Source organism: Panthera leo, chromosome F3 (assembly GCF_018350215.1).
Source record: "Panthera leo isolate Ple1 chromosome F3, P.leo_Ple1_pat1.1, whole genome shotgun sequence".
NCBI classification, from domain to species: domain Eukaryota; kingdom Metazoa; phylum Chordata; class Mammalia; order Carnivora; family Felidae; genus Panthera; species Panthera leo.
In genome coordinates this window covers 28,276,870-28,303,560 of record NC_056696.1, presented here as the reverse complement: position 1 = coordinate 28,303,560, position 26,691 = coordinate 28,276,870, and the positions used below count along the sequence as shown (strand labels likewise).

The 26,691-nt window shown below is 35.6% G+C and overlaps 1 protein-coding gene across 1 annotated transcript in view; it reads left to right on the top strand.

Annotated features, from left to right (window-relative positions):
* Positions 1–26,691, top strand: part of CEP350 (centrosomal protein 350) — a 151,624-nt gene that overhangs the window by 84,570 nt on the left and 40,363 nt on the right. The window contains 6 exon segments of the mRNA XM_042925558.1: positions 4,353–4,549; positions 5,147–5,331; positions 5,805–5,892; positions 13,174–13,320; positions 16,977–17,134; positions 25,939–26,138. Of these exon segments, the coding sequence (XP_042781492.1) occupies positions 4,353–4,549; positions 5,147–5,331; positions 5,805–5,892; positions 13,174–13,320; positions 16,977–17,134; positions 25,939–26,138 (975 nt within the window).

The window sequence follows — 26,691 nt, the reverse complement described above, 5'->3', positions numbered from 1 at the left end:
AAATTCTCAGACTGTCCCTATTGTGAAAAATGAGAAAGCATGTTCTGGAGAGAACACCAAGGATGTGACTGGATAATCACTCCATAAAGAGATTACCCCTGGATTTAAGCAGCCATCTCAGCAGAAGCCAGGAATAGAGATGGGATTATCCGAGTAGAGAGACTGCCAGTTAGGACTAAAGAGCACAGAGATGGGCTGAAATATACGAAGGCTTTCAGAGTTCTGGGATTCTACCAGATGAGACGGTAGAGCTAGGTTGTAAACATGCCTTTTCCTTTAAAACAAGGAAAGAATGACCCTGAGGGTGATTCAGAGATCAGCAGGGCAGCCATTGCCACCACAGGCCCAGGCCATACAACCCACATGGCAAGGCTGTCTCCTCATTGGTTTGAGTATGGGGCCACCTCTTTGGTTTCATTTGTCCAGGATGGCCTTGCTCTCAGCCTCAGGAGCAAACTGTTTCCAGTGGTCGAGGAGATGCTTCTGCCCACAGAGGTAAGAAGGCAAGGCCACCCCAGTGGGCTTGAGGGCAGAGCATCTGGCCAAAGAGGGTCATTCTTGAGCCTTAAGACCTAATGGAATTTGCTCCACTGGAGTCTTGGACTAGCCTGAGACCCATCACCCTTCTCTCTCATTTATCCCTTTTGGAATGGGATTGTCTATTTTATGCCTTTCCCACCATTGTATTTTGGAAGCACATAACTGGGTCTTGTATCAAAGGTCCGCAACTAAAAAGGAATTTTACCTCAGGATGAATCATACCTTGAGTCTCATGGATGCCTGATTTAGATGATATTTAGATGAGACTTTAGACTTGTAGTTGGTGTTGGAATGGGTTAAGACTCTGAGGGCTCTTAGGATGGGTGAGTGTATTTTGAGTGCAAGAAGGAATTAATTTGGGGGAACCAGAGGATGGGATGTTATGGACTGAACTGTATCCTCTCAAAATTCATATGTTGAAGTTCTAACTTCCAATGTGACTTTATTTGAAGATAGGGCCTTTAAGGAAGTAATTAAAGTTAAGTGAGGTCAGAAGAGTGGGCACTTATGTTCTGGTAAGAAGAAGACCCCAGGCATGCACATGCACAGAGAAAAGGCCTTGTGAGGACACAGAAGGCATCAACCTGCAAGTTAAGAAGAACGGTTTTATCAGAAACCAAGCCAGTTGGCACCTTGATCTTGGATTCCACCCTCCAGAACTGTGAGGAAATAAATTTCTGTTGTTTGTTTAAGCCAGCGGTCTGTGGTGTTCTATTATAGTAATCCAAGCAGACTAATGTAATAGTATTAAATATCAAGAGGCATGCTCATATTTTTATACTGATCGATGAATGTTTTTCAGAATGTTTTCGAAAATGTTTTATGGATTACTGAATTAAAGACTAACGAAATTCATTTTAGGATCAGACTTCATAATGACACCTTCCACATAAAGAGAGAAATAAAGGATAGAGGAAAACAATAAATTATTTGTTAAGTTCCTCCTATAGGATGAATTTAACCCCTGCAAAATTTTATCTTAATGACAGTTGTTTGTGATTATAGTGGCGAAGACCGATTTATTTATTGAAAGTGTCCATGAGCCTCAGAAGGAGTAGATGTAACCATCTGTGACTTGTTTAATGTTGTTCTCAAGTGTTTGCCATGGTGCCAGTACCTGTAAATGTAGAATTGTCAAGTGACTAATTTGAAATGTCTTGAACCATGACTTCTTGGTAGATTTAACTTGTTTAAACAATATAAAATTAAATTACTTGGACTTCTACTTCTGGCCACAATGGAGGAATAGGACCAGGTTTACCCTCCCTCCTAAAACAAGTATCAGACAAAACATGCGAAGTAAGTATTTTTACTTGAATATCAGGCAGTGAATGCTGTCAATTCATGAGAGATGGAAAGCAGGTGAGAGGAGCACTGAGATTGTCTGGGCTTACTGCCTGAGGGGAGTCTCCCGGCTGCACAGCATGAAGCCCAGCAGCCTTTCTGAATTGAAGAAGTAGAGTTAGGAGTGTGGAGAGACTAAGGCAACTAGAATTCACAGGACAACCAAGATCCAAAGAAACTAAACCCTATTGAAAACCAGTATGTAGAAGAAAACAGGAGAAAATACAGGTCACCTTTTATTTGGCAGTGATTTCTTAGATACGACACCATAAGTACAGTCCATGAGAGAAAAAATTGATATACTTTATCAAAATTAAAAAACTGCTCTGTGAAAGACACTGTTAAGAGAATTAAAAAGATAAGCCACAGACTGTTAGAAATATTTGTAAATCACATGTTGGATAAAGGACTTAACATCCAGACTTATATAAAGGACTCTTAAAACTCAACAACAAGAAAATCAACAACCCTATTAAGCAATGTGCATAAGATCTGAACAGACACTTCATTGAAGAAACTCTACAAATGGCAAATAGACTTAGGAAAGGTATTCAATATCATGTGTCACCAGGGAGTGGAAAATTAAAATCACAACAAGAATGTACACATGCCTTTTAGAATGGTTAAAATCCAAAAACCTGACAACAAAATGGTGCAAGGATGCAGAGCAACAGGAACTTCAATTCGTTGCTGGTGAGAATGCCAAATGGTATGGCTATTTTGTAAGACATTTTCACAGTATCTTATAGTGACCCAGCAATCAATATGCCTAGGCAAGCATATTGAAAACTTACGTCCTCACAAGAGCCTATACACTAATGTTCATAGCACCATTTTTCATAATTGCTAACAATTGGAAGATGTCTTATGAGGAGAATAAGCAAACTGGTGTAACACTATTTAGCAATTAAAAGGAACAGGCAACATCATGAATGAATTTTAAGTGAAGTGAAAGAAGCAAGCCCCAAAAGGCTACATATCATATGATTCCATTTATATGACATTCTGGAATAAGCAAAACTTTAGGGATGGAAAACAGATTAATGGTTCCCAGGTGTTAGATAGAAGAGGAAGTGGTTAACTACAAAGAGGTTGCATGGGAGAACTTTCAGTGTGAAGCAAATGTCATATAAGGGATGTCCTGTATGGTTCTTTTATTTATTGACTGATACTGGGCATTTGTCAAAACCCTAGAGCTGTATGTACATCACAAAGAGCAAACTTTAGTGTGTGCATACTAAATACACACACATCAACCAGGATGTTGGGGGATCTAGGATGGAATGCAGTCTGTGACTAATGAATCTAACTTTATTAGAAATGTGTAGCATGACCACATTGAAGAGAGTGGAAGGAAAAGGAGCTGACCTAAGTAAATTTGGAAAACGGAATTTTTGAGTAGAAATTGTAAGCCTATTAAATATAAAAGGAACAGTATATAAAGTATATTCTGATTGGTAAATGAGCTTTTCATAGGGGTACAAGTTCACAGTTCTTTACATATGTATTAGGATTGAGCGAATAAGTAAATGGACGTTGGATGATGGTAGGGGTCAAGTTTCTTCATGCTGGAAAAGGATGTTAGATACACAAGAAAAGAAGACTAGAATGAATCCTGTGGTGCTGGACTCAGTAACATCAGTGTGAATCTGTCTTTAGATGGGTGGATAGATACAAGAACAATTTGTGTGTGTGTGTGTGTGTGTGTGAGAGAGAGAGAGAGAGAGAGAGATTATGTGTGTACACGGGCTAGTATACATGCATATATTACCTAGCTCTGTTCATTGACAGGGTAAAGAAACCATGATACTCTAGCAGTAACAAGAGTAACCAGTGCCCATAATTATGGTTTCTAGATATTGTCCAATAAAAGAAAGTAGAGCTCTTTGGAGAAATGAGACTTGTTCTAGGACTGGGCAGGGAAAATGCAAAATGAACCTGGAGCATCTTGTAGTACCAATAAGTAAGGGTGCCCAAAAACAAAAAGGAAGGGGAGTACATGTCAGAGGCAAACAAGAACCAACCTAAAAAGAGCTGTTGTGTTGTAAGTTAAGCATGGAATTGATGAGTTCTAAAAAACTTTTAATTTGCATTTCTTTGCTAGCAATATTAAATGTTGTTTTTTTGTTTTTTTGTTTCTTTCCTTAGTTTGGCCATTTGTATTTTTGAAGGATCTGATCATGACCATTTCTCATATTTCTGTAGGAATCTTAGTAGTTTCCTAACTGGTTTGTAAGAGCTCTTTATATATAAAGTATATTACACTTTTGCCATATTTCTTGTACTAGTGTTTTTAGATAGTTTAGAGACTTTTTTCCTTGTTTGTAAGGTAAGTGAACTATTCCAGGCCTACAATTATTAGTGATCAGCTCTATGAATTTATGTTAGATCGTCCCATAAAGAGGCAGCAAGGGCTACTAAATTGAATACTTACTGAAAACTGTTCCACTTGTTCTAAATTCTTTTAGATTCAACTTCTATTGCAACAGAATATTCACTGAAATTTGATGAATCTATGACAGAAGATGAAATAGAAGAAAAATCATTTCGATCTTTACTACCTTCTGAGAGCCATCGCAGATTTAACATGGAAAAGAAAAGAGGCCATCATGATGACTCTGATGATGAAACTTCTCCGGAAAAGACAACACTGTCTTCTGCTAAGGTATGCTTCAGTTTACCTGTGGAGATTACTTCATAAAGAGTTGTGGATGTGTTCTCTCGTAGATATGAGGGTACATTTTGTACTTGAATTCAGTTGTCATCTCCAGGAATGATTTTCCTAAGATAGCAATTTTATATTATACTTTTGCTGTAGAATCTGGCTTTGCTTTCCTTACGAAGTACAACACAGGACTTATCATTCCTTGGAATGATATAGAAAGGCCTTCGAGGATCTGAGCCAGTGTTATGTCTCTAGCATTTCACTTGCTTTACTCTTACTTCATTCCATTTAAAAATTTATGTTTCTATCATTCTTCTCACTAAATCGTTAGCCTTGTGGGTAACAGGGACAATTCTTACCCTACTTTATATCCCAGGGACAGTACCTGACTTACAGTAGTTGTTTGTTAAAATGTTATTGGTTGAATAAATTAGCAGATGAATGTTCTTCCCTCTTATGTGCCTTTTTTGAAGAATGTTCTCTTGGTCAGCAGCCTTTCTGTGTACATAGTTTATAAGTGCATGCCTCTTTTAACAGCGTTAATTAAGTTCCAGAGGCTTAGATGATGATAAACTTGAAATAAAATCTTCACTTTAGGAGCTGAGCATGCCATTCTCAGGAGGACAAGATAGTTTTTCTAAGTTTACAATGGAGATGGTTCGACAGTATATGAAAGAAGAGGAAATGAGGGCAGCTCACCAGTCTTCACTCCTGCGTCTCCGTGAGAAGGCCTTGAAGGAGAAAACTAAGGCTGAATTAGCCTGGTTAGAGCATCAGAAAAAGTAAGTTGTTTCAGTGAATATAGTTTTCACTTTCTAATTTCTTCTTTCATTAAAAGAAAGCACTTTGTTTTTAAAGATGTTTTTGTTTCCACATTTAATTTGATCAACCCAGTTTCTCAACCTAGAAATATGGCAGTCGTCCCTAAATCCTGTTGCTTTCGAGACCTCCTACTTATAACATTTTCTTTGCATTTCTCTTTTATCACTTGACTGATTGTTATTTTATACTGAATTCCTTTACTGTGTTGTAAACTCCTTAAAGCAGTTTTATCTTTAAAGGACCCGGTCTAGTGTTTGTATATTTATATGTGCAGTAAAATATTTACTTGGTGGGATGGCCATTGCTGCGTACAGCAGTTGTTTTCCACATTTGAAAATGTTAAATTAGTTTAGAGACTTTGCAGTGGTCAAGAATTCTTGACATTAAATTAGAAATTTAATCTACTCTTTGTCTCACTGTGAAATATTTGCAGACATCTACGAGACAAAGGAGAAGATGATAAAATGCCCCCACTTCGGAAGAAACAGCGTGGTTTGCTTTTAAGGTTGCAGCAAGAGAAGGTATGTCAGGAAAAACACTGTTTAAGAGAATTTACAGCAAGTTATGTTGTGGGATCTATTATTTTGCCTAATCTCTTTTTCTTATTATTACTTTAAGTGAGATTTAATTGATACGTACCACCGTTTTGCCTATGCTACGATAATTACAGAAATTGCTTGGTAGTCTGCTGTGTTTCTCTTAAATTAGGATTGTGTGTCACTGCTATCTTAATACAATGTAGAGTCAAACCTGCCTTCATTTGTTAAATAGTCTTCTGAAATGCATATTTTAAAAATTAAGATATTTGTTGAGTCTATTTGGATTGATTTTTTGGTCTGTATTTTCCCAAATAGACTTTTAAGACATACTCATTACAAATTGACTAATATTTTGGCCCAGTGAATTCAGAAACACCTAGGATTTGAATCCTGGAGAGGTAGCATGGTATAGTGGTTAAAAATTCAAGCTCCAAAGTCCGATTGCCTGGGTTAAAATTCCAAATCTACCAATTATTAGTTTCATAACCTTGGACAAGTTACCTAACTTTCTCTGTGCCTCAGTTTCCTTATTTATAAACTAAGGATAATAATGGTAACATACTTTGTAGGGTTGTTGGGAGGAATAAATTAATACAAATAATAAACTTACAACAACAGATCATGGCGCAGTGTAAGTGCCAATAAATGTTAACTGTTATTATCTGTGAAAAATGTGTTTCAGAGTGTCTGGTAAGTATTCAGTGGATTCTGGTTCTTTTCCCTTATTGACCTGTTGCAAGGTGCTAGCCACCATATTGGATCATCTGTGAACTTAATCATTTAAGTTATATATTGGATTATTACTCAACTAGTTGCTTTTTTTTTAAAGTTCGCCCAGGAAACATCATTGATCATATGAACTTTAAAAATTTGATATTTTTTTAAAAAAAGATGTTACGTCTTTTTAATACAGAAAAATTGGTGTCAGAATAACTTAAAATGCTTAGTTAAAATAAGGAAATAACTGTTTACAAGGTTACGGTAGCTTTCTGTTTATAAAGTAGAATAAAAGCTAGATTTACAAATATTTTCTCTCATTCTGTGGGGTTGTTTTCCCTTTTTTTTTTTTTAATGTTTGTTTATTTTTGAGACAGAGTGCACAAGCGGGGGAGGGGCAGAGAGGGGATGACAGGATCCAAAGCGGGCTCTATGCTGATAGCAGCCAGCCTGATGTGGGGCTTGAACTCACAAACTGCAAGATCATGACCTTGGCTGAAGTTGGATGCTCAGCCGACTAAACCACCCAAGCGCTCCTTCACTTATTTAATAGCGTGCTTTGGAGCCCACATCTTTGGGTTTTGATGAGTCTAATGTTTTACTGCATGCCTGCTGAAAGCACATTCAGTTTTTGTTAGTTTAAAAATGTACTTGTTTCAGCTTCGTTTTTGAAAGATATTTTTACTAGGCATAGAATTATTTTCTTTCAGCACTTTAAAAGATATTGTCCATTGTCTACTAGTTTCTATTGTTTTTATGAAGAGGTCAGTTGTCTTAATGTTTTATTTATTTATTTATTTATTTATTTATTTATTTATTTTTAATTTTTTTTTTAAACATTTATTTATTTTTGAGACAGAGAGAGACAGAGCATGAACGGGGGAGGGTCAGAGAGAGGGAGACACAGAATCTGAAACAGGCTCCAGGCTCTGAGCTGTCCTCACAGAGCCCGACGCGGGGCTCGAACTCACAAACTGCGAGATCATGACTTGAGCCGAAGTCGGCCGCTTAACCGACAGCCACCCAGGCACCCCTTAATGTTTTTTTTTTTAATTACTTTTTTGAGTTTTTATTTATTTTGAAAGAGAGAGAGAGAAGAGGGAAGGGGCAGAGAAAGAGAGAGAGAAAGAGAGAATCCCAAGCAGGCTCCTCGTTGTCAGCACAGAGCCCAACACAGGGCTCGATACCCTGAACCGTGAAATCATGACCTGAGCTGAGATCAAGAGTCAGCCACTTAGCCAGATGAGCCACCCAGGCGCCCCGTCTTAATGTTTTTTTAAAGACTGCTTTAAACATTTTTAAAAATTTGTCTTAGATTTTTTCATTAGTTTTCCTAAGATGTGCTTAGGTGTGGTTTCTTTTCTCTTTATACTGTTTATGATTTGGTGAGCTTCTTGAATTTGTTGTTTGTTGTATTTCAGTTTTTGAAAATTACCTCTTCACATGTTGCTTCTGCTCCCCCTGTCTCCCTCATTCTCTTTAGAGTCTCCAAGTAGAAATATGTTGGACCTTTTGACCATTTACCACATCTCTCTTCTACTCTGTTTTTTTATATCATCCTCTTTAGAAACAATAAAATAAAAAAACACTATGCTTCAATTTGGAAAGTTTCTATTGATCTGTCTTTGAATTCATTAGTTATATCTTCTGTCCTGTTATGTGTTCTGTTAAATCAGCTGATGAGTTCTTCATGTGATTTTTCTTAGTTCTGTAACATCTATTTTCTTCTTTTTTTTTTTTAATAGATTTTACCTTTTCATCAGTTTTTCTATGTTTTCCCACATTTTTTTGAACACGTTATTCAGTCATTTTAACTTTCTTGTCTGCTAACTAGATTTTGGACATATGTGCATGTGTGTGTGTATGTGCTACTGCTTTCTCTTTATATTTTCTATTATCATATGATTCCTTTTCTTTGCATGTCTAGTAAATTTTTATTCAATGCTGGAAAATGTGTAAGTAACTGCAAAGGCTCCTAATGATGTTATCTTCTCACAGAGAGGGCTTATTTTTCCCTCTGCCATGCAGTTAGAGTGCTCAACTATTCACCTTAATCCGTTCAGGGACTGAGCTGGGCTAGTGTTGGGTTGCAGAGTTAGTAGGCCTCAGTCTACTGGGCCTCTGCTTTTTCATTGACCCTAGGTTGTAACCCCTAGGCATCTCAGTGGAAAGTTAGGTAAACTTATTTTACCAGTATAAGAGACTGTGTTGAGAGGTTTCTGGCTCCTTAGTCTTCTGTCTATACTGCTTAAGAAAGGCAAATGCTTTGAAGGAGATACTGCATTCGAAGCCTCTTAAGTCTCCAGTTCTGTCACATCAGGTCTGTGTACCTGTGAGAGTGGTGACTGGTGTAACCGTTTTGAGAGCGGTTTCATTATATCTAGTTATATTGATAGCACATATAATCTAGGACTCAGCAGTTCTGTGTCTTGGTATAAATCCTAGAAATGCTTTCACATGTGTACAGAGGAAAATGGAAACAGCTTAATTTTTTCATGAAGAGAATGGATAAAATGAAACATGTTCCTGCCAGAAAGTACAATACTGCAGGAAAACGAATGTATTACATCTCAGTAATGTTCAATAGAGATTTCTGAAATGACATTGATGTTCTATATCTGTGCTGTCTGATACAGTAGCTACTAGCCACGTGGAATTTTTAAGTATTTAAAACATGGCTAGTGCAACTGAGAAACTGAAATTTTAATATTATTTAATTTTAATTTAAATAGCTACATGTAACTGTGGCTACTATGTTGAATAGTGATAGCAGTAGATCTTTATCAAAAATCATAATATTGGCTTTTATACAAAAGCAGGATGCAAAAGAATACATACAGTATGATACCATTCTTATAAATTTTTTAAGTCACGAATCAGAAATTTATGTTTTATGGACTCACTCCTGTACGTATGGACTCTTACATGTACAAAAGTACATATAAAAATGATAAATTCCTGGGGAGGGAATGGGAGAAGGGATTGGGGTGTTCAGTTTTATCTATAATGATATATTTTTGAAACAGAAAGATTTGAAACATATATGGGCAAACTTTTCAATCCCAGTGGTTGGTGTTTGAGTGACAAATTTTTCTACATATCATGTTTATAGTACTTCATAATGTTTTTTAAGTAAATGTGCAAAAAATACTCTGAACCAACTGTCTACTCCTGGAGAGTTGCCCTACAGAAATAAAAATACCAGCTTGGATAGACGTATGTACTAAGTTATTTATTACAGTTGTATCAGTTTTAGTATATGTGCTGCTGAAGTAAGCATATTAGGGTTGTATCAGTAAGAATTATTTTGACTGGTAGTGAGATGGCTATAACCAATTTGGCCACATATCTTTGTACAACTGTATCCAAAAAAGAGAGAACATATTTTCCTATGTTATGTTCTTTTTTTTTTTTTTGAGATAAAATTCACATAGCTTAGAATAACCATTTTAAAGAGTATTTCACTTATACCATTAACCATTTTAAAGTGAGCAGTTTGCTTGTACAACCTTATGGCTTATTCTGAAAAGAAGAGCAAACCTTTTCCTCCAAGAACCGCCTCCAGTTTCTTCGCTCTTCTAGATTTGGATTGGGTGAATTTATATATTAATTGGTTCAGAAACCCAGGCCTAACCTATAATAGCAGTTTTTCAAAATGTACTCTATGGAACTCTCAGGTCCCTGATACCCTTTCATGGATCAAGGAGGTCAAAACTATTTTCCCAAAAGTGGGATATGAATTCACCCTTTCCATGTGTTGACATTTGTGCTAAGTGGTACAAAAACAACAGTGTAAATCTGCTAGTGCCTTAGCATAAATCAGGGCAGTGGCACCAAACTGTCTAGTAATCGTCATAGTTTTCACCACCTCACGCTTGAAGCTAAAAAAAAAAAAAAAAAAAAAACAAAACTAGTTTCACTGGAGTATGTCTTCAGTAGTAAAAATTGCTAATTTTACTCAGTGTTGACATTTGAGTACTCGTAATTTTCCGTACTCTGTGTGACAAAAATAGGAAGCCCAGAAGTAAGCACTTTTGTTAGATAGCAAAAGACAGTGATTAACTCAAGGAAAGGTATTTGTGTAGTTGTTTGAATTGCAAGCTAAACTAGCTACTTTTTTTTTTTTATGGAATATCATTTTTCCTTGAAAGAATTATTTAGAGGCAATCTGTTTATTCAGATTTGGGTATTTGACAGTCATTTTCTCAAAAATGAACAAAGTGTGCCTGTCACTTTAGAGAAAGCAGCAGTGACAGTATTTGTTGGCGATGACAAAATTCAGACTTTCAAGTAGAAGTCATTATTTTGGGGGCAACTGGGTGGCTCAGTCAGTGAAGTGTCCCACTTTGGCTCAGGTCATGATCTTGTAGTTTGTGAGTTCGAGCCCCACGTCGGGCTTTGGGCTGATAGCTCAGAGCCTAGAGTCTGCTTCAGATTCTGTGTCTCCCTGTCTCTCTGCCACTCCCTGTTCTCACTCTGCCTCTCTCTCTCAAAAATAAACAAACATTAAAAAAAATTTAAGAAAAAAAAGAAGTCATTATTTTGGACAATTTCTATCCACCACCTAATACTAAAGAACTTTTGAGATCTGTGGTGATAAGAAAGAATGTGATTTTTTGATACCGTATAATGAAATGCGTCAACATTAGGGAGATCTGCATAACTGATTGAACCGACATTTTCCAAATGACCAATGCATGATGTTAAAAAAAAAAAAAAAAAAAAAAATCAAGCCAGACAATTAAAGAGATTTGGAAAAATCTAAATATTACTCTTCTCACAATTTTTTTTTTTTTTGGAAAATATAGTTATTTTCTTTAAAATGCATAGTGTTATTGTATGTTCACGAGAGAGCAAGAGTAAACAAGGGCAAGTAATGTCTTAGTATTATGAAGAGAGTTTAACCCTGAGAGTTCCCTGAAAGGACCTTGGGAACCCTCTAGAGTCCATGGACCTTAGTTCAAGAACTTCAGCTCCAGAGAAATCCGTACATGTGCCCAAGGAGACAGACAATGTAAGCCTCTTCACTGTAGCATTGTTGTAATAGTAAACAACAACTTTATCCAAACATAGAGGTAATGGACACATGAAATATTATATGCCTCCAATGTTATGCAGCATTTAGGTATAGGTCAACACAAGAGAGCTATCAAAAGTAATGACTAACAAATAAAGCAAGATTGAAAATATGAATATGTGATATTATTTCTAAAATATTTAAAAACATAAACCAAACAATGTAATGTTTTTTGCAGGTAAGTGTAAATATTTGTGGAAGAATTTTAAAAGAATGTGTTGGAAGGATATATACCATGGTAGTGATTACCTGTAAGGACTTAGGGCAGAGGACATACACTGATTTTATCTGTAATGTTTTATTGCTTCACAAAATAAAGACTATGATAAAATATGATAGAGTATTAACAGTTATTAATATGAGATTTTAGAAATCAGATATTTTTATGCACTTTTCTACCTGTTCAGTGTTTCCAAAAATCAAATACGATTAAAAGAAATTATAAGTTGCAAATTATTCTTGTCTTTATTATGCGACAGGAACACAGATGAAAACACATTTATGATAAAACCATGACAGTCTCTTAAATTTTAACTATTATTAACAGTGAAGTGAATCACCTTTTGCCCACTTTTTAAATGGCCAACAGAAAACTTAATACCATGGTTGGAGAGTTTGGTGCAATGAAGTCTTAACTGTTTCTGGTGGCAATTTAAGTAGAGACAGTTCTTTTTTGAAAGCAATCTTTAAATGATTTTGAGGGCCATAATATGATTCATCCTCTCTGACTTGTTTCTCCTACCTTTTGGAATCTCTCCATAAATCCATAGTATGAAACGGTTATGGAATGAAAGCATTCTTTGGGATGATAAAAAAATTACAAGCGGCCCGAGTTTAGCAGTAGAATAATGGTTCCATTAACTACTTTATCTGTTATGCAACTATTAAACAAGTGTAAAGACCGAGTGGCACTGTGGAAAAATGTGGAGGGTATCTTACGTTTAAAAGGGGGACAAGAGGGTGCCTGGGTGGCTCAGTCAGTTAAGCATCTGACTTTGGCTCAGGTCATGATCTCACAGTTCGTGAGTTTGAGCCCTGCGTTGGGCTGTGTGCTGACAGCTGAGAGCCTGGAGCTTGCTTTGGATTCTAGGTCTCCCTCTTTCTCTGCCCCTCCTTTGCTCATGCTCCATCTCTCTCTTTCTCTCTCTCTCTCTCCTCTCTTTCTCTTTCTCTCTCTCTCCCACAAATAAATATTTAAAAAAAATTAAAAGGAGGACAGGAAATTATTAGTCTGTTGTAGTAATAGTTATTTAAAATTAAGGGATAATGTTAAATTATTTTAGCATGATATGGGGTTATCTGACTTTTTTTTCCTCCTTCATGATTTAAAATTTTTTCAATATTACTTTTATCTTGAAATACTGTATGTTTTTATTTTTGATATATGTGATGATTGGGCTTACTTAAAATATTACTGTGGACTTGTGTCCTCCAAATCTCAATCCCTCTCCTAACTCTTTAAACCTTAGGCGGAAATTAAACGTCTTCAAGAAGCCAATAAGGCAGCTCGAAAGGAAAGACAACTAATTCTTAAACAGCAGGAAGAGATAGAGAGGATCCGACAGACCACCATGAAATTACAGGAGAAGCTGAAGTCAGCAGGGGAGAATAAATTGGTAAATTACATAAAATTACTATTTGTTTTCTGTCTCATGTTGCTTGCAATAATCCCTAACCCTGCCTTAGTTTCTCATATGATGGACATGTTCCTTCTAGCACTGTGATACCATAAGGTACTGGAATAAAGTTCTATGTCTGTGCCCTTATATATAATGACAGTTTTAATTTTTTTCCCATGGAGTATTCAAGTTTTGAAAGGGACACATGGTTCATATAATAGTTGAAAAATGTTTTCCATTCATAAACTCAGTTTGAACAGAGTACCTTGCTTTTGCTTATCAATCCAAATATATTCCTCAGAATTAATGAGAGAGATTATTTTTGCTCATTTTACTTATGTTAGCTATCCTATGTTAATACAATGATACAGGAGTGAAAGGAGGTATTCAGACAAAAGCAAAATGTGGATCTATTCTGAGATACTGTGAGATGTCGATATAGTGTTGGAGAACCCAGACTTATAGCTGTATAAATAGTTATATATTTTATATATTTATATATATTTATATTTATATATGTTTTATGTATATATAAACAGTTATATAGTTTATAAATAGTTAAATAAAGTTTCTCGTATTTTCTGCTTTGATTTTTAAAATACACCTTAAATTTTGAAACAATTCCAAATTTATAGAAAATTTCAAACACGGTACAAAGAACTCTGTCTTCCTGAGTTGAAAGTATGACAGTTCTCCAGCTGTCACAATAATGTGCTTTGTATCAAAAGGTAAGTTCAGAATCGCATATTGCATTAAGTTCTCATGTCTATGTTGTCTCCTTAGTCTGGAAAAGTTCCTTGACTCTTATAACCTTCACACTTTGGAAGATCACATGCCAGTTATTTTGTAGCATGTTTCTCAACTTGGATTTGTCTGATACTTCCTCATAATTAGGTTCAGGTTGTGCATCTTTGGCTGGAATATCACAGACATGATGCTGTGTTCTCCTTGCATTCAGTCAGTTGGTGTCTGATATTGATTTATCCCATTACTGATGATGTTGACTTGACTTGATCACTTGATTAAGGTGGTGGCTATCAGACTCTACTAAAAAGTTACTTTCTTTCTCGTTATAGTTAATAAATACTTTGCATGAGTTATTTTTAAATTTTTATTAAATATATTTAAAAAAATTTTTTTAATGTTTATTTTTGAGAGAGAGAGAGACTCACACACAGAGTCTGAAGCAGGCTCCAGGCTCTGAGCTGTCAGCCCAGAGCCCGATGTGGGGCCTGAACTCAAAAACTGTGAGATCATTACCTGAGCCGAGGTTGGTACTCAACCAACTGAGCCACCCGGGCTCCCCTGCATGAGTTACTTTGAGACTACATAAATTCTTGTTTTTCATTAAACTTACTATTTTATTTATATCCATATGGACTGACAGATTCCTACTTTACTCAAAGGTGAATCTGTTACTGTCATTTGTTTTGATGCTCACTTTGCCCCAAATCAGACTATTTCAAGTTTCTTTTCCAGTTTCTGTGTCCTTTTGACATGTCCCAGTCAGTCTTTGAGCACTTCCATGTTTCCTGCAACAAGATGTCTCCAGGTCATTTTGTACCTTCCGTGCCCCAGACTTGGAATCAGCTGTTTGTCCAAGGAGGAAAGTTCTTTAAAAACCAGTAGGCATGCTCATTGCTATTCAGGTTTTGGCCTCCTAAAAGCAAGAAATCTAGAGAATATATAGTTTTATGTAGATATAATAAAAATATACATTTTACATGTATATTTCTGTATGTACATATACATGTTATATATATGTATGTATATATACATGTGTATACGTACATATATATATATATACACACACACATATATATACATAATGAGTTCATGCTGATTCTTCGATTTCTAATCCAGCACCATAAGGTTCCATTCTAGTTTTCTCTCTTCTGAAACTTCCTTCTCTGACAGACAGCTGGTTAACATTTTCCTTAATATAGATAATTATTTGATCATTCTTCTGTGTAACCCGTCTCCATAACCTCCACCCCTTTCCTCATGTGGATAGCCTTCTCGCCGCCCCTGGAATCTGACTCCCAAGTCAAGCTGTTCCCCCCCTCCCCCCCCATCTCCTTGCCCTTTCTCTGTTCTCTTCTTACCTTCTTTGCACTCTGTTCTCTGTGGGAATGCCACCTCACTCTGTTTGGGCTTGTGACATGCCACGTAGGACTGCTTCCATGTGGACGTCCGCATTGTTCCACTTGGGCTCGGACTTGGCACACAGGCCACCTTCCTGTGTTAGAGGCCCTCTTCATCTCGCTCCATTCAACACACCTTATTCTGCTGTGTGTATTGTTCACAGAATAAAAACAGCCATGATTGTCCCTACTCATCTTCCTGAAAAGTTATGAACATAAATGAGTATTTGTGGGAAAGACTTACTTAAGCATATAAAGTTATTTTTTGTTCATGAGAAATAACGTGTCAAGCTAATAGCTCTAGGGACGCCTGGACGGCTCAATCCGTTGAGCATCCGACTCTTGATTTTGGTTCAGGTCATGATCTCAGGGTTTGGGGATCAAGTTCCTCGTTGAAATCTGCACTCAGCACAGAGGCTGCTTGGGATTCTCTCTCTTTCCCTCTCTCTCTGGCCCTCCCCCACTTGCTCATGCACTCTCTCTCTCTCTCTCCCCCTCTCAGAATAAATACACTTTTTTTAAAAAGCCCAATTGTTCTAAATCCTTTCATTGTAATTTTTAAGTTGAGAAAATACTGCTTTTTTCGTTAGAAATGAAAAGAAAAAAGATCCATCCCTCACTATTATTAAAATTAATTATGTGTTCCCTTCATTCTTTTTTAAAAAAGTTTTTTAGTGTTTGTTTATTTTTGAGAGAGAGACAGAGTGCAAGTGGGGGAGAGGCAGAGAGAGAGGGAGGCACACAATCTGAGCTGTTAGCACAGAGCCCGACATGGGCTTGAACTCACAAACTGCAAGATCATGACCTGAGCTGAAGTCGGACGCTCAACCGACTAAGCCACCCAGGCGCCCTGCTCTTCATTCTTTTGTCTGTACGTATAAACGTTACAGTGTCTGTAGTTTTGTATTTCTTTTGAGTGGTTCAATTTAAAAGAAATGAGGACAGGGGCGCCTAGGTGGCTCAGTTGGTTAAATGTCTGACTTCGGCTCAGGTCATGATCTTGCGGTTCATGGGTTTGAGCCCTGGGTCAGGCTCTGTGCTGACAGCTCAGAGCCTGGAGCCTGCTTCTGATTCTGTGTGTGTCTCTCTCTCAGCATTACCCACCCCCCCCCCCCCCCGCCCTCCCCTCCCTCCACCGCCCCACCCCACTCATGCTCTGTCTCTGTCTCTGTCAAAAATAAACATTAAAAAATTAAAAAATAAATAAATAAAAGAAATTAGGACAGGTACTAGTTTGCTAGCAACGGAAGATTTTGGATTTTTTTCACATCTTATAAGAAATTATTACACTTTGTGATTATATATAAATATATGTAAGATATAACAAAATCTGTATTTTAGCCATTTTCAAATATGTGATATAATCTTGTCTTTTAAGTAATTCCTTTATTTCTACTTTTTTATAAATATGATTTTGATAAACATAATTTTGAAATAACAGTGTTTAAGATCACTTTGAGATCTTAAATTCCAGTAAAATTGTAAAACTTTACCCTCCTTTGTTTACAGGACTCTCATAGTGACGATGATACAAAGGATAATAAGGCAACCAGTCCTGGTCCAACTGACTTGGAGACCCGCAGTCCTTCCCCCATTTCAATCTCCAGCAGTGAAACTAGCAGCATTATGCAGAAACTGAAAAAAATGAGAAGCCGCATGGATGAAAAGTAATTCATTTTTATAAATATCTCCTGTTCACATTGAAAATGATAGCAACAAATATCTTTAATGTACTTCATTAGATTAGGTTGATAAAACATAATATTTTATGAATTCAGTAGCATTTTAGCAGAATTATTAAATCAACCTAGAAGTCAGTTGACTATAGATCTTATTATAAAACAAATTTTCTTGTTTTTAATACAGTCAGATTTCTTATTTTAAAAACCAGCATAGTGGGGTGCCTGGGTGGCTCAGTCGGTTGAGCGTCCGACTTCGGCTCAGGTCATGATCTCGTGGTCTGTGAGTGTGAGCCCCGCGTCGGGCTCTGGGCTGACAGCTCAGAGCCTGGAGCCTGTTTCAGGTTCTGTGTCTCCTTCTCTCTCTGCCCCTCCCCTGCTCATGCTCCGTCTCTCTCTCTGTCAAAAATAAATAAACATTGAAAAAGAATATAAAAAAATAATAAAAACCAGCATAGTGATTGCACATATACCCATGACAATGTTTCCATCTTTCTTTCATTGAAAGCTAAAAGTAAGTGGGAAATTTATACTTCTCTGAAATCGGTGGATATTGTCTACTGACTTAGGGAAGCAGTTAATGGTGTATCCTGAGATCTCATGCTGTGGCTCGCTGACCACTCCGGGCTTAGGTCAGATAGAAATTTTAACCTGTGAGTAGGTGTGGATTGTTCAGTTGAAACCAGAAAAACTGAAATTCTCCTGGGATGTTGAATGCTTTGGCAGTCTACCATTCTTCTCAAACATTACTAAGTATTATTTTTTTAGAAGCTTTTTTAAAGAATGCTACCTCTACTTAAATGTAGCTCAGTTGTGTGTTGACATTGACCATATGAAGTTACATGTACGTGAGAGTCTACTCTTCTGGGTGTAATTAAATATGCTTGTCAAGTTGCTGTTTGTGGACTCTATCCTTGACTTTATAACCATTTCTTCCTTCTTTAAATACGAAAGACAGACCCATTAAAACGTTTGACCTTTATTTTATTTTGTTAACAGTTTGAACCACAGATTGAACTTAAGTTGTATTGATATCTTTTGTCAGTGTACCACACATCACCAAATTTAATAATGCTCTGTATTTATATGTGACATCAACCTATGAGTTAATTAGCTTTTGAATAGTCAGACAGTTGTAAATCAAACCTGATTACCATAGGTGTAGTGTTATATGTTGGCACCTATTGCTTAGTTAAATTGTATTTCATAACTTTAAAATACCTAAGTTGGTTATGAAGATAAGTTTAAAAAATAAATACAGATTTTTAAAATAAATAAAAAGAGGTGAAACCAAATATTTACAAATATGTAAGTATTCCTTTTGGATAATTCCATGGGATAGACTAAATAAGGCTTTTTTAAAAATATAGGAATTTATTGAAATGTAGACTAAAGATGCTTTCTTTCTTTCTTTCCTAATAAAATTTCCCAAAGCCTGTATAGGCATACTGTTTTACTTCAGACATTTTTGAATTCAGAATTATCAGTCTCGTGAATTTTTATATTATAGCTGACCTGACATTTTATATATACCTCCAAATGTCTTTGGTAAATGTTGGAGGAAAGACAGCTTCAGGAATAATTTCTTCATTGATCCCTTGCTCATCTATATTAGTAAGATACTCATTGCTGGTCTTTATGAATAATATTCTGATAATTTTGATCACCTAGAAGAAGAAACTGCTAATCCTAGTCTGTTTATGAGATGAGTTAGTTCATGTAAGTGCTCATTTCAGATTTGGTTAAAGCTTTAAAAATTCTAAATACCAAATTCAAGGTTGAACTTATTGATTTTGTTCCAAGTTTTGTTAATTATTTTCTCAGAATCCAAAATATTAAACACATAGAAGTTTTGTATTATTGTTCTACCTTTGTCAATTGCTGCAGGAACCATTTGAGAAATTCAAAGAAATAGGCCTCGAAGGATTCAGTGACTTGATGTGTGTTTGAAGCAGTGCAGTTGTGTTTGTGGGTAGGATGAGGTAAGGACAGCGGTGGCAAAGGAATTAGTTTTAATGTTTAGTGATGGTGCCGAAATTTGAGGATGAACTGGAGTATTTTTCAAAAATAGCGATGCCCTATAAAGGAAGGTTATTGTTATGCAATGCTTTTTGATCTCTAGAACAAAATAAGGTGAAAACTGGTTTTTATATACCATCCAGATCCCAGAACTTTATCATGAGATCTCTTTTAACAATATTGAGCCACCCAGGCACCCCAACAATATTGGAATGTCAGTAGAAATGCCATTAAATAGAATGAGTTCATTTTATAGTCAACAAAATCATTTGAGCCTTTGCTGCTAGGCACTATTATTTGTTCTGTAGATTTGCAAAGGCAGTCTCCCAAGAGATTACTATTTTATTGATATAAAACACCTGTCAAAAAGTATTCCTCCCTCAGTAAGTTTAGCTAACTATTGAGAAGAACTTTTTCACTATATACTGTTGCTTATTGTTAACCCTCTGAACTCTGATTCTATGACAGATATTTCTCTAAAGCAATCAAACTGTTCTCGGCTATCGTGAAAGATTTCCTTCTTTAATGTGTCATTGAGACAGCAATGCCTTTGTTAAAACTTGTATGTCTAATTTATGGCTTTTTCTGACCTTTTTATTGATCTGACATTAGGTAAATAATTTCCATTTCTCAGTGTAGTGAAAAGCAAAAGAAATTTAAGTTGTGAAAAAGATTTGTAATAATATATGTTTCAGGAGCCACAGAGTGAATAGCCCTCAGTCTTTTTGGTACTGTTGCAAGTGAAATCTGGGTTTTGGTTATCATTGTGAGGGGCATTGTTTATAATATAAGTGCATTGCCTGTAATCCTGAAACATATTCATGAAGAAAACACAATGCAGTTGACTTCTTCTGTTAATTTGCCAATTCCATTTCAGGGAAATTTTTTACTGAGCAAATAGAACAGAAAGAATGGGTTTATCTTCAAGTGTTAAAATAGGATACAGTGCATTTTCTCTTTCATTTAATAGCCACTATTCTTTTATATTATTTACTAAATATATACTTAGTCTTAGCAATTATTTATTGGGGAATGTATGAGTGTGCTAGGTCTGAGAGATACGAAGGTAAATCAAACAGAAACCTTGACCTTAAAGAGTATATGGTCTAGGTGGAAAAAACAAATGTTGGTTCCTTTAGAGAAGTGTATATAAATTAATTGCTCAGAAATTCAGAGGAAGAAATTTCTACTGAAAAAATATATCAAAGCAATTTTCATGGGTGAGTGTTCTAAGTATACTTTTGAATAAGTAAGTACTTTAATAGCATAAGAAGAAGCAAAAAATATCCCACAAACATATAGTTATATTTTGGTTTGATCATTGCAGACCAAGTTAGCATGGAAAAATGAAGTCAGAACTTCTGAAACATTCATTTTAAATATTTTAAAATATTCCCAGTTAGCTTAGAAACCATTAAAGGAGCAAATTAACTTACTTGGTTTTAAATAATCATAAAGTTAAACAGATAAATATTGTATGACATAGATGTGTCTAAAAATATTTGTGGTAGTGTCTGATAAATATTAAAATCTTCACCATTAATCTACTGAGTTAAAAAGTTAAGGATTTGCGGGGCACCTGGGTGGCTCAGTGGGTTAAGCGTCTGACTTCGGCTCAGGTCATGATCTCATGGTTTGTGAGTTTGAGCCCCATGTCGGGCTCTGTGCTGACAGCTCAGGGCCTGGAGCCTGCTTTAGATTGTGTGTCTCCCTCTCTCTCTGCCCCTCCCCTGTTCGCACTTTGTCTCTCTCTCTCTCTCTCAAAAATATTTAAATAAACATTAATTTTTTTTTAAAAAATTTAAAAAAATAAAAAAAAATTAAGGATTTACAAGGGAAGACTTTTGATATTCCATTAAAGAAGACATTTTCATTAGAATTTTAAAAAGTGTGTTGGGGCGCCTGGGTGACTCGGTCCGTTAAGCGTCCGACTTCGGCTCAGGTCATGATCTCATGGTCCGTGAGTTCGAGCCCCGCGTCGGGCTCTGTGCTAACAGCTCAGAGCCTGGAGCCTGTTTCAGATTCTGTGTCTCCCTCTCTCTCTGCCCCTCCCCTGTTCATGCTCTGTCTCTCTCTGTCTCAAAAATAACGTTAAAAAAATAAAAAATTTAAAAAAAGTGTGTTAAATATCATTGCCTTAAATTAGAAATAGAATTTTCTTGGAGAAGGTTCTAGACTGAATGAATCCTGATAGTCTGATAATTTTCTTTACTTTCTAGGTTAGGAATAATATACCTGCATTTTGTTTATTTAAGTATATGCAAATTATTAGGCACTTTTAAGTAATAGAATAAATTTTGCTTAAGAAAAAATACAAGACTTCCTTTTCTTTTGTCAGTACTATCCATATCCTCATATTCCTCATATCATTAAAAATGCTTCCTCTCTCTCTGCCCCTCCCCTGTTCATGCTCTGTCTCTCTCTGTCTCAAAAATAAATAAATGTTTAAAAAAAATAATAATAAAAAAATAAAAAAAAAAGGGGCGCCTGGGTGGCTCAGTCGGTTAAGCGTCCGACTTCAATTCAGGTCATGATCTTGCGGTCCGTGAGTTCGAGCCCCGCGTCAGGCTCTGGGCTGACAGCTCAGAGCCTGGAGCCTGCTTCCCATTCTGTGTCTCCCTCTCTCTCTGCCCCTCCCCCGTTCATGCTCTGTCTCTCTTTGTCTCAAAAATAAATAAATGTTTAAAAAAAAATAAAAAATAAAAAAAAAATGCTTAAAGACTAGAAGAATTAATTCATTTTAAAATTTAAAACACTGTGTTTCATTTTTACTTACTTACAATATAGAATTAATTTTTGGTCCAGAAACAATTTTAAAATGATTTAAAGTATTAGATTTTTGTGTTTTTTTTTTTAATATTTTTTGGAGTCAAATGATTTTACAACTCAAAATTTCATTTAAAATTTACATCATAATTTTACTCTTTCAAATTATAGCATGGTTTTATAATCTGTTGGAACATAATCTACAATTATATTAGCTCAGTGGGAAAAAAGCTTCTCATTTATGTCACATGATCTAGCAGTATGTTGAGGTAGCAGTATGTTGAGGTATTTAAAAAAATGTGAGGAGGTACTTGGAGAAAGAGTTGGAAACTGCTGGAACTAAAAGGTCTCTTAGGGACGTCATCTAGTATAGTCCTTTGGTTTCACAGGAAGAAATTGAGGCCATGGACATAAGTGATTCATCCCACATCTCACACGTTGCATAGTGGCAGGACTAGAACTCAGACCCTGCTTTCTGGATGCCAGCCAGCCAGAGTTAACGTTGAGTTAAGTTAGCATATCTGCTTTCAACCTCCTAGCTTAAAAAAAAAGAAAAACTACAGTGATGACTTAGAGTTATCTCCGTAGAAATTGACCCTTCTAAATAAATAGGATTTGTTTAAATTGGAAGAGTGCTCAGTGGCTGTTTATCTGTATATGTGTAGAGTTCAGAGTGTGAAAGTGTGACTTTAAAAGAGAACTAATAACTCATGAATTTCTTAAGATTAAATAAGAACATAATGATTTGCATACTAGATTAAATCTATTTTGTATCTAATTGTCCCCAGTCCAGCGTTCTGTTAAGCATTCTTGCTGCGGGATGCCTTGACACCAACCATAACGCATATTAGCAGCATTTTCTATTAGTAGGCATTTATGTCTCCATCATTTACAAATTTCTTTCTTATTTGTGCAGCATCTTGGAGGATTGTTAACTGTAGTGTGAAGTACTGCCTTTTTTATTTCAACTTTATTTTATTTAACTTGTAAAGGACACTACTTCTAGAATACACATATATTAAATCAAGAACATATGTTTCTGGGAAGAAGTTTTAACTTTAAGTTAAACTTTTCTCATACTGTATCTTAAACTATTTTCTTCTCTTTTTCTATTAGCTATTTTTTTTGTTGTTCATTCCCAACTTAGAGCTTTTGAATATGCTTAATCCTTATAAATGAAAAATAAATGGTCAGTACTTGTTCTAATAGAGAAAATTATTATTCTCTATATTGGGCTAGACAGATTTAAATTGTATCTTTTTTACAGTTTATTTTACATGTTTCAATATCATTCTACTTTTTATACTAGGTCATGCATGCATTTAGCAGTTATGTACTTAAGAGGGTGGGTGATATTTGAATATTATGAATAGAGTTTTTGGACCATTTGCTGAGTAATTTGTTTTTCCATATTTTGATAATTAGCATCAAAATAAGTTTATTATACATTCATAAAGAATGGCAAGGAAGATTGCAGTGTCTTACTAAAATTTTGACAAAATTGTTTTTCCTTGAACTTCAGTGCAGAAAATCCAGGCAATCCAGATACGAATGTGTATGTATGTGTGTGTGTATATATATATATAAGTATATGAAGGGGAGGAGAAATATTAAGTTGTATGTGGGAAACAGACATTGAAATAGTCTGTTATCTAAAGATACATGTGTAAGCAAGATTCTACATACTTTTAAAATCCAAATGAGTGGCTGGATTTATACCTAGATTTTCTCACTTCTGTGACATACTGATATTATTCCTTGCCCTTCCAAGGCAAAAAGCGTTGCCTTGATCTACAGGTTATTGTTGTGTGCATGTGAACAGGAGCATGCTCTGTCAAAGAGAATTAACCTTTCAAACTATTACTAGACTTAGTTATCCTTTCGAATATATATATATATGTATATATATATATATATATATATATATATATATGATTTATTTACTATTTAAATAGTAAAGAAGAGAAACTAGTGGGTTTTTTCTACTTTTATAACTCTAACACATGAAATTTTCTTCTTACCTTTAACCTTATGATTGAGCTGTCCACAGCATGATTTATTTTTTATTTATTTTTTGCTGCTGGGAGTATTTATTGCAACAAGCTTACGTTATTCTTAATTATGCATCCTCATATTTTATAGAATGGATATGGTATTTCAATCTTATTAAAGTGGGCCTTTGTTAAATATAAAGCACGATACCTCCAGTGGGTCCTGTGAGCAGTAAGTTTTATGTGGGAGAGGTGAATAAGACATTTTTACTATAAATTTAATTTCCAAATTATTTTCAAGCTAGATCATGATGGTAAGGTCAAATAAGGCAAATGCAGTGGCTTTTATTTATTTAATTTTAATCTTAAAATAGATGACAAGGTACAGATACAAAAATCATTTGCTCAGGGTTACATATGTTTGTATAATTGCTGATGTACCAGGTTCACAGCCATAGTTGTTGTACTCTGTGTTAAAGCTTATGGGAAAACTTACTTAGCTCCACACTGTACTTTACTCACAAACAAGTAAATTTACCTGAAACTATAAGTAATGGTTAAGCAACATCTGAGGAGAAAGGCATGTTTATTCAGAAATCAGTGGTAAGATCTATAATAGCACATGTTTTATATGTCACACAGAGTATAACACTTGCTTTGACGGAGTAGCTTATAATGTTATTCAGGAAGCATATTAAAAGTTCTCCACTCAGCTCTTATGCTTTCCCTTTCTCACTCTTCTGCCTCTTGATCCCTTGGTTTTAAAATCTTCCTCCTTATTTTGTAGACACTGCTCTCCTGTTCACTACTTCTTCTCTGTCTTTACGTCTCACCACTGGGCCTCTCTCAGTGTCTGTTTTCCCAACCTTCATCCCAAATTCCAGCTGTATATCTACAACCAGTTGGTCAGGTAACTTTGCACCTTTTTCAGTGCACTCTTTGATAGAGCATGCTCTGTTCTTTTTGTTTGTTTTGTTTGCTTTTTTTTCTTTTTCTTTTTTTTCATAACAGCCTGGAGCCTTCTTGTCAAATGTCCCATAGATGGTACCTTTTTGTTTCCACATTAATTTGACATGCTGATTGTTCAAGAAGCGGAATGACAGTTTTTGTGCTTTTTATTAAGTGTTCGTTGGATGTGTGAACGCATTTTTGTTGATTAGCTACCAATACAGATCTAACACCAATAACATGAGCAGCCCACCTTTTATTTGGCTGTGGCATCTACATTTGAGGAGAGTTTAATAGTAGCTTTTTAAATTACTCAGATAACTTTTCCTAAATCAGAAATTTCTCTAAATCCTTTGGAGCTAAGATATATCGAGCTATTGAATTTCAGAGATCAGGTTAAATTGAGAAATTTGAGGCATTTGGTGCATCCTTTTACTCAAGTAAATAAAGTTATGTTTATATGCATAAGGCATCTGACTGTGGTGCTGTGTTCTCTCCATAATTATCACCTGACTTTGCATCTTTTAGGCAATAGGAACCAAAGTGGGGTATAGTGAGTGATACCTGAAATAAAACCAGACTGAATTTGAAAATAAAAGTCAAAAAGGGACATGAACACGTTTTTTTGTTTGCTTGCTTGTTTGGGGGCTTTGAGATTTGTTTTTTGTTGTTGTTTTGGTCTTTGTTGTTTTGGTTTTGTGTGTTTTCTGGTCTGAGCCTTCAGAATAAGTTCTTCATCTGTTATGAAAAAGAATCACCTATGAGAAGTGAATATGTAATTTCAGGATTATCAGTCCTGGTTGTCCAGAAATTCTAAAGATTTTCTTTTCTGAATTTGCCACCATTTTTCCTTTGCTAATCTTTCCAAACAATTAGAAGTAAAACATAAATTCTCTCCTTTTCTGAATGATTCACCAAAGCTTCTGTTACTTCAAGCCTTTTTCAAAGGAGTAGTATGAGTGTGTTGTTTTTACGCAGCTTGTTGCGAAGGCAGTGAGTGGTATAGAGCTCTAAGTGCTTTCTGCCTGTAGATTTGTTCTCTGACCGTCCCTCATGGTGTGACCGTAGGTTTCTGACAAAGCGAGAGCAGAAACTAATGCAACGGCGACAACACGCAGAGGAGCTGCTGGAGTGGAAGCGACGTTTGGATGCAGAGGAAGCAGAAATTCGTCAAATGGAGAAACAAGCTTTGGCTGCCTGGGACAAAGAATTAATAAAACCTAAAACTCCGAAGAAAGAAATTGAGGACCAGAGAACAGAACAGAAAGGTAATAAATGTTAACTCCATTCACTCTGCAAACCCAAGCCTAATGTAACCGAAAGATTGACTTCATTATTTTTAAAAAAGGTGGATGATTAAATGTGAAGAATGCGATATAACTGCAAATGCCACAGACCTTGGAATTATGAGACTGTTGTGAATAACTTTATGCTAACATATCTGAGAACTGAGAAGAAATGGGTGAATTCTGTGAAATGGAAGTGGGTTATTCCATGACCAAGTGGGGTTTAACACATCCTAAAAAATCAACAGGGCAGATTACTTAAACGGATCAAAGGAGAAAAATTACATGACATCTGAATGGATTTGGAAAAGGTACTTGATAAAATCCAAAAAGCATTTCTAATAAAACAAATTTCAGATCAAAGTACCAATAGAAGGGAGCTTTCTTTATGTGATCAAAATGAACAAAAATGAACAAAAATGAAAAACCAAACCTACTACAAGATACTGCTGTTAGTGATAAAACATAGAAAACTTTCCCTTTAAATTTGGAAAGAAGATAAAGATGCTTTTATTTCACCTAAGCAGTGAAAGGA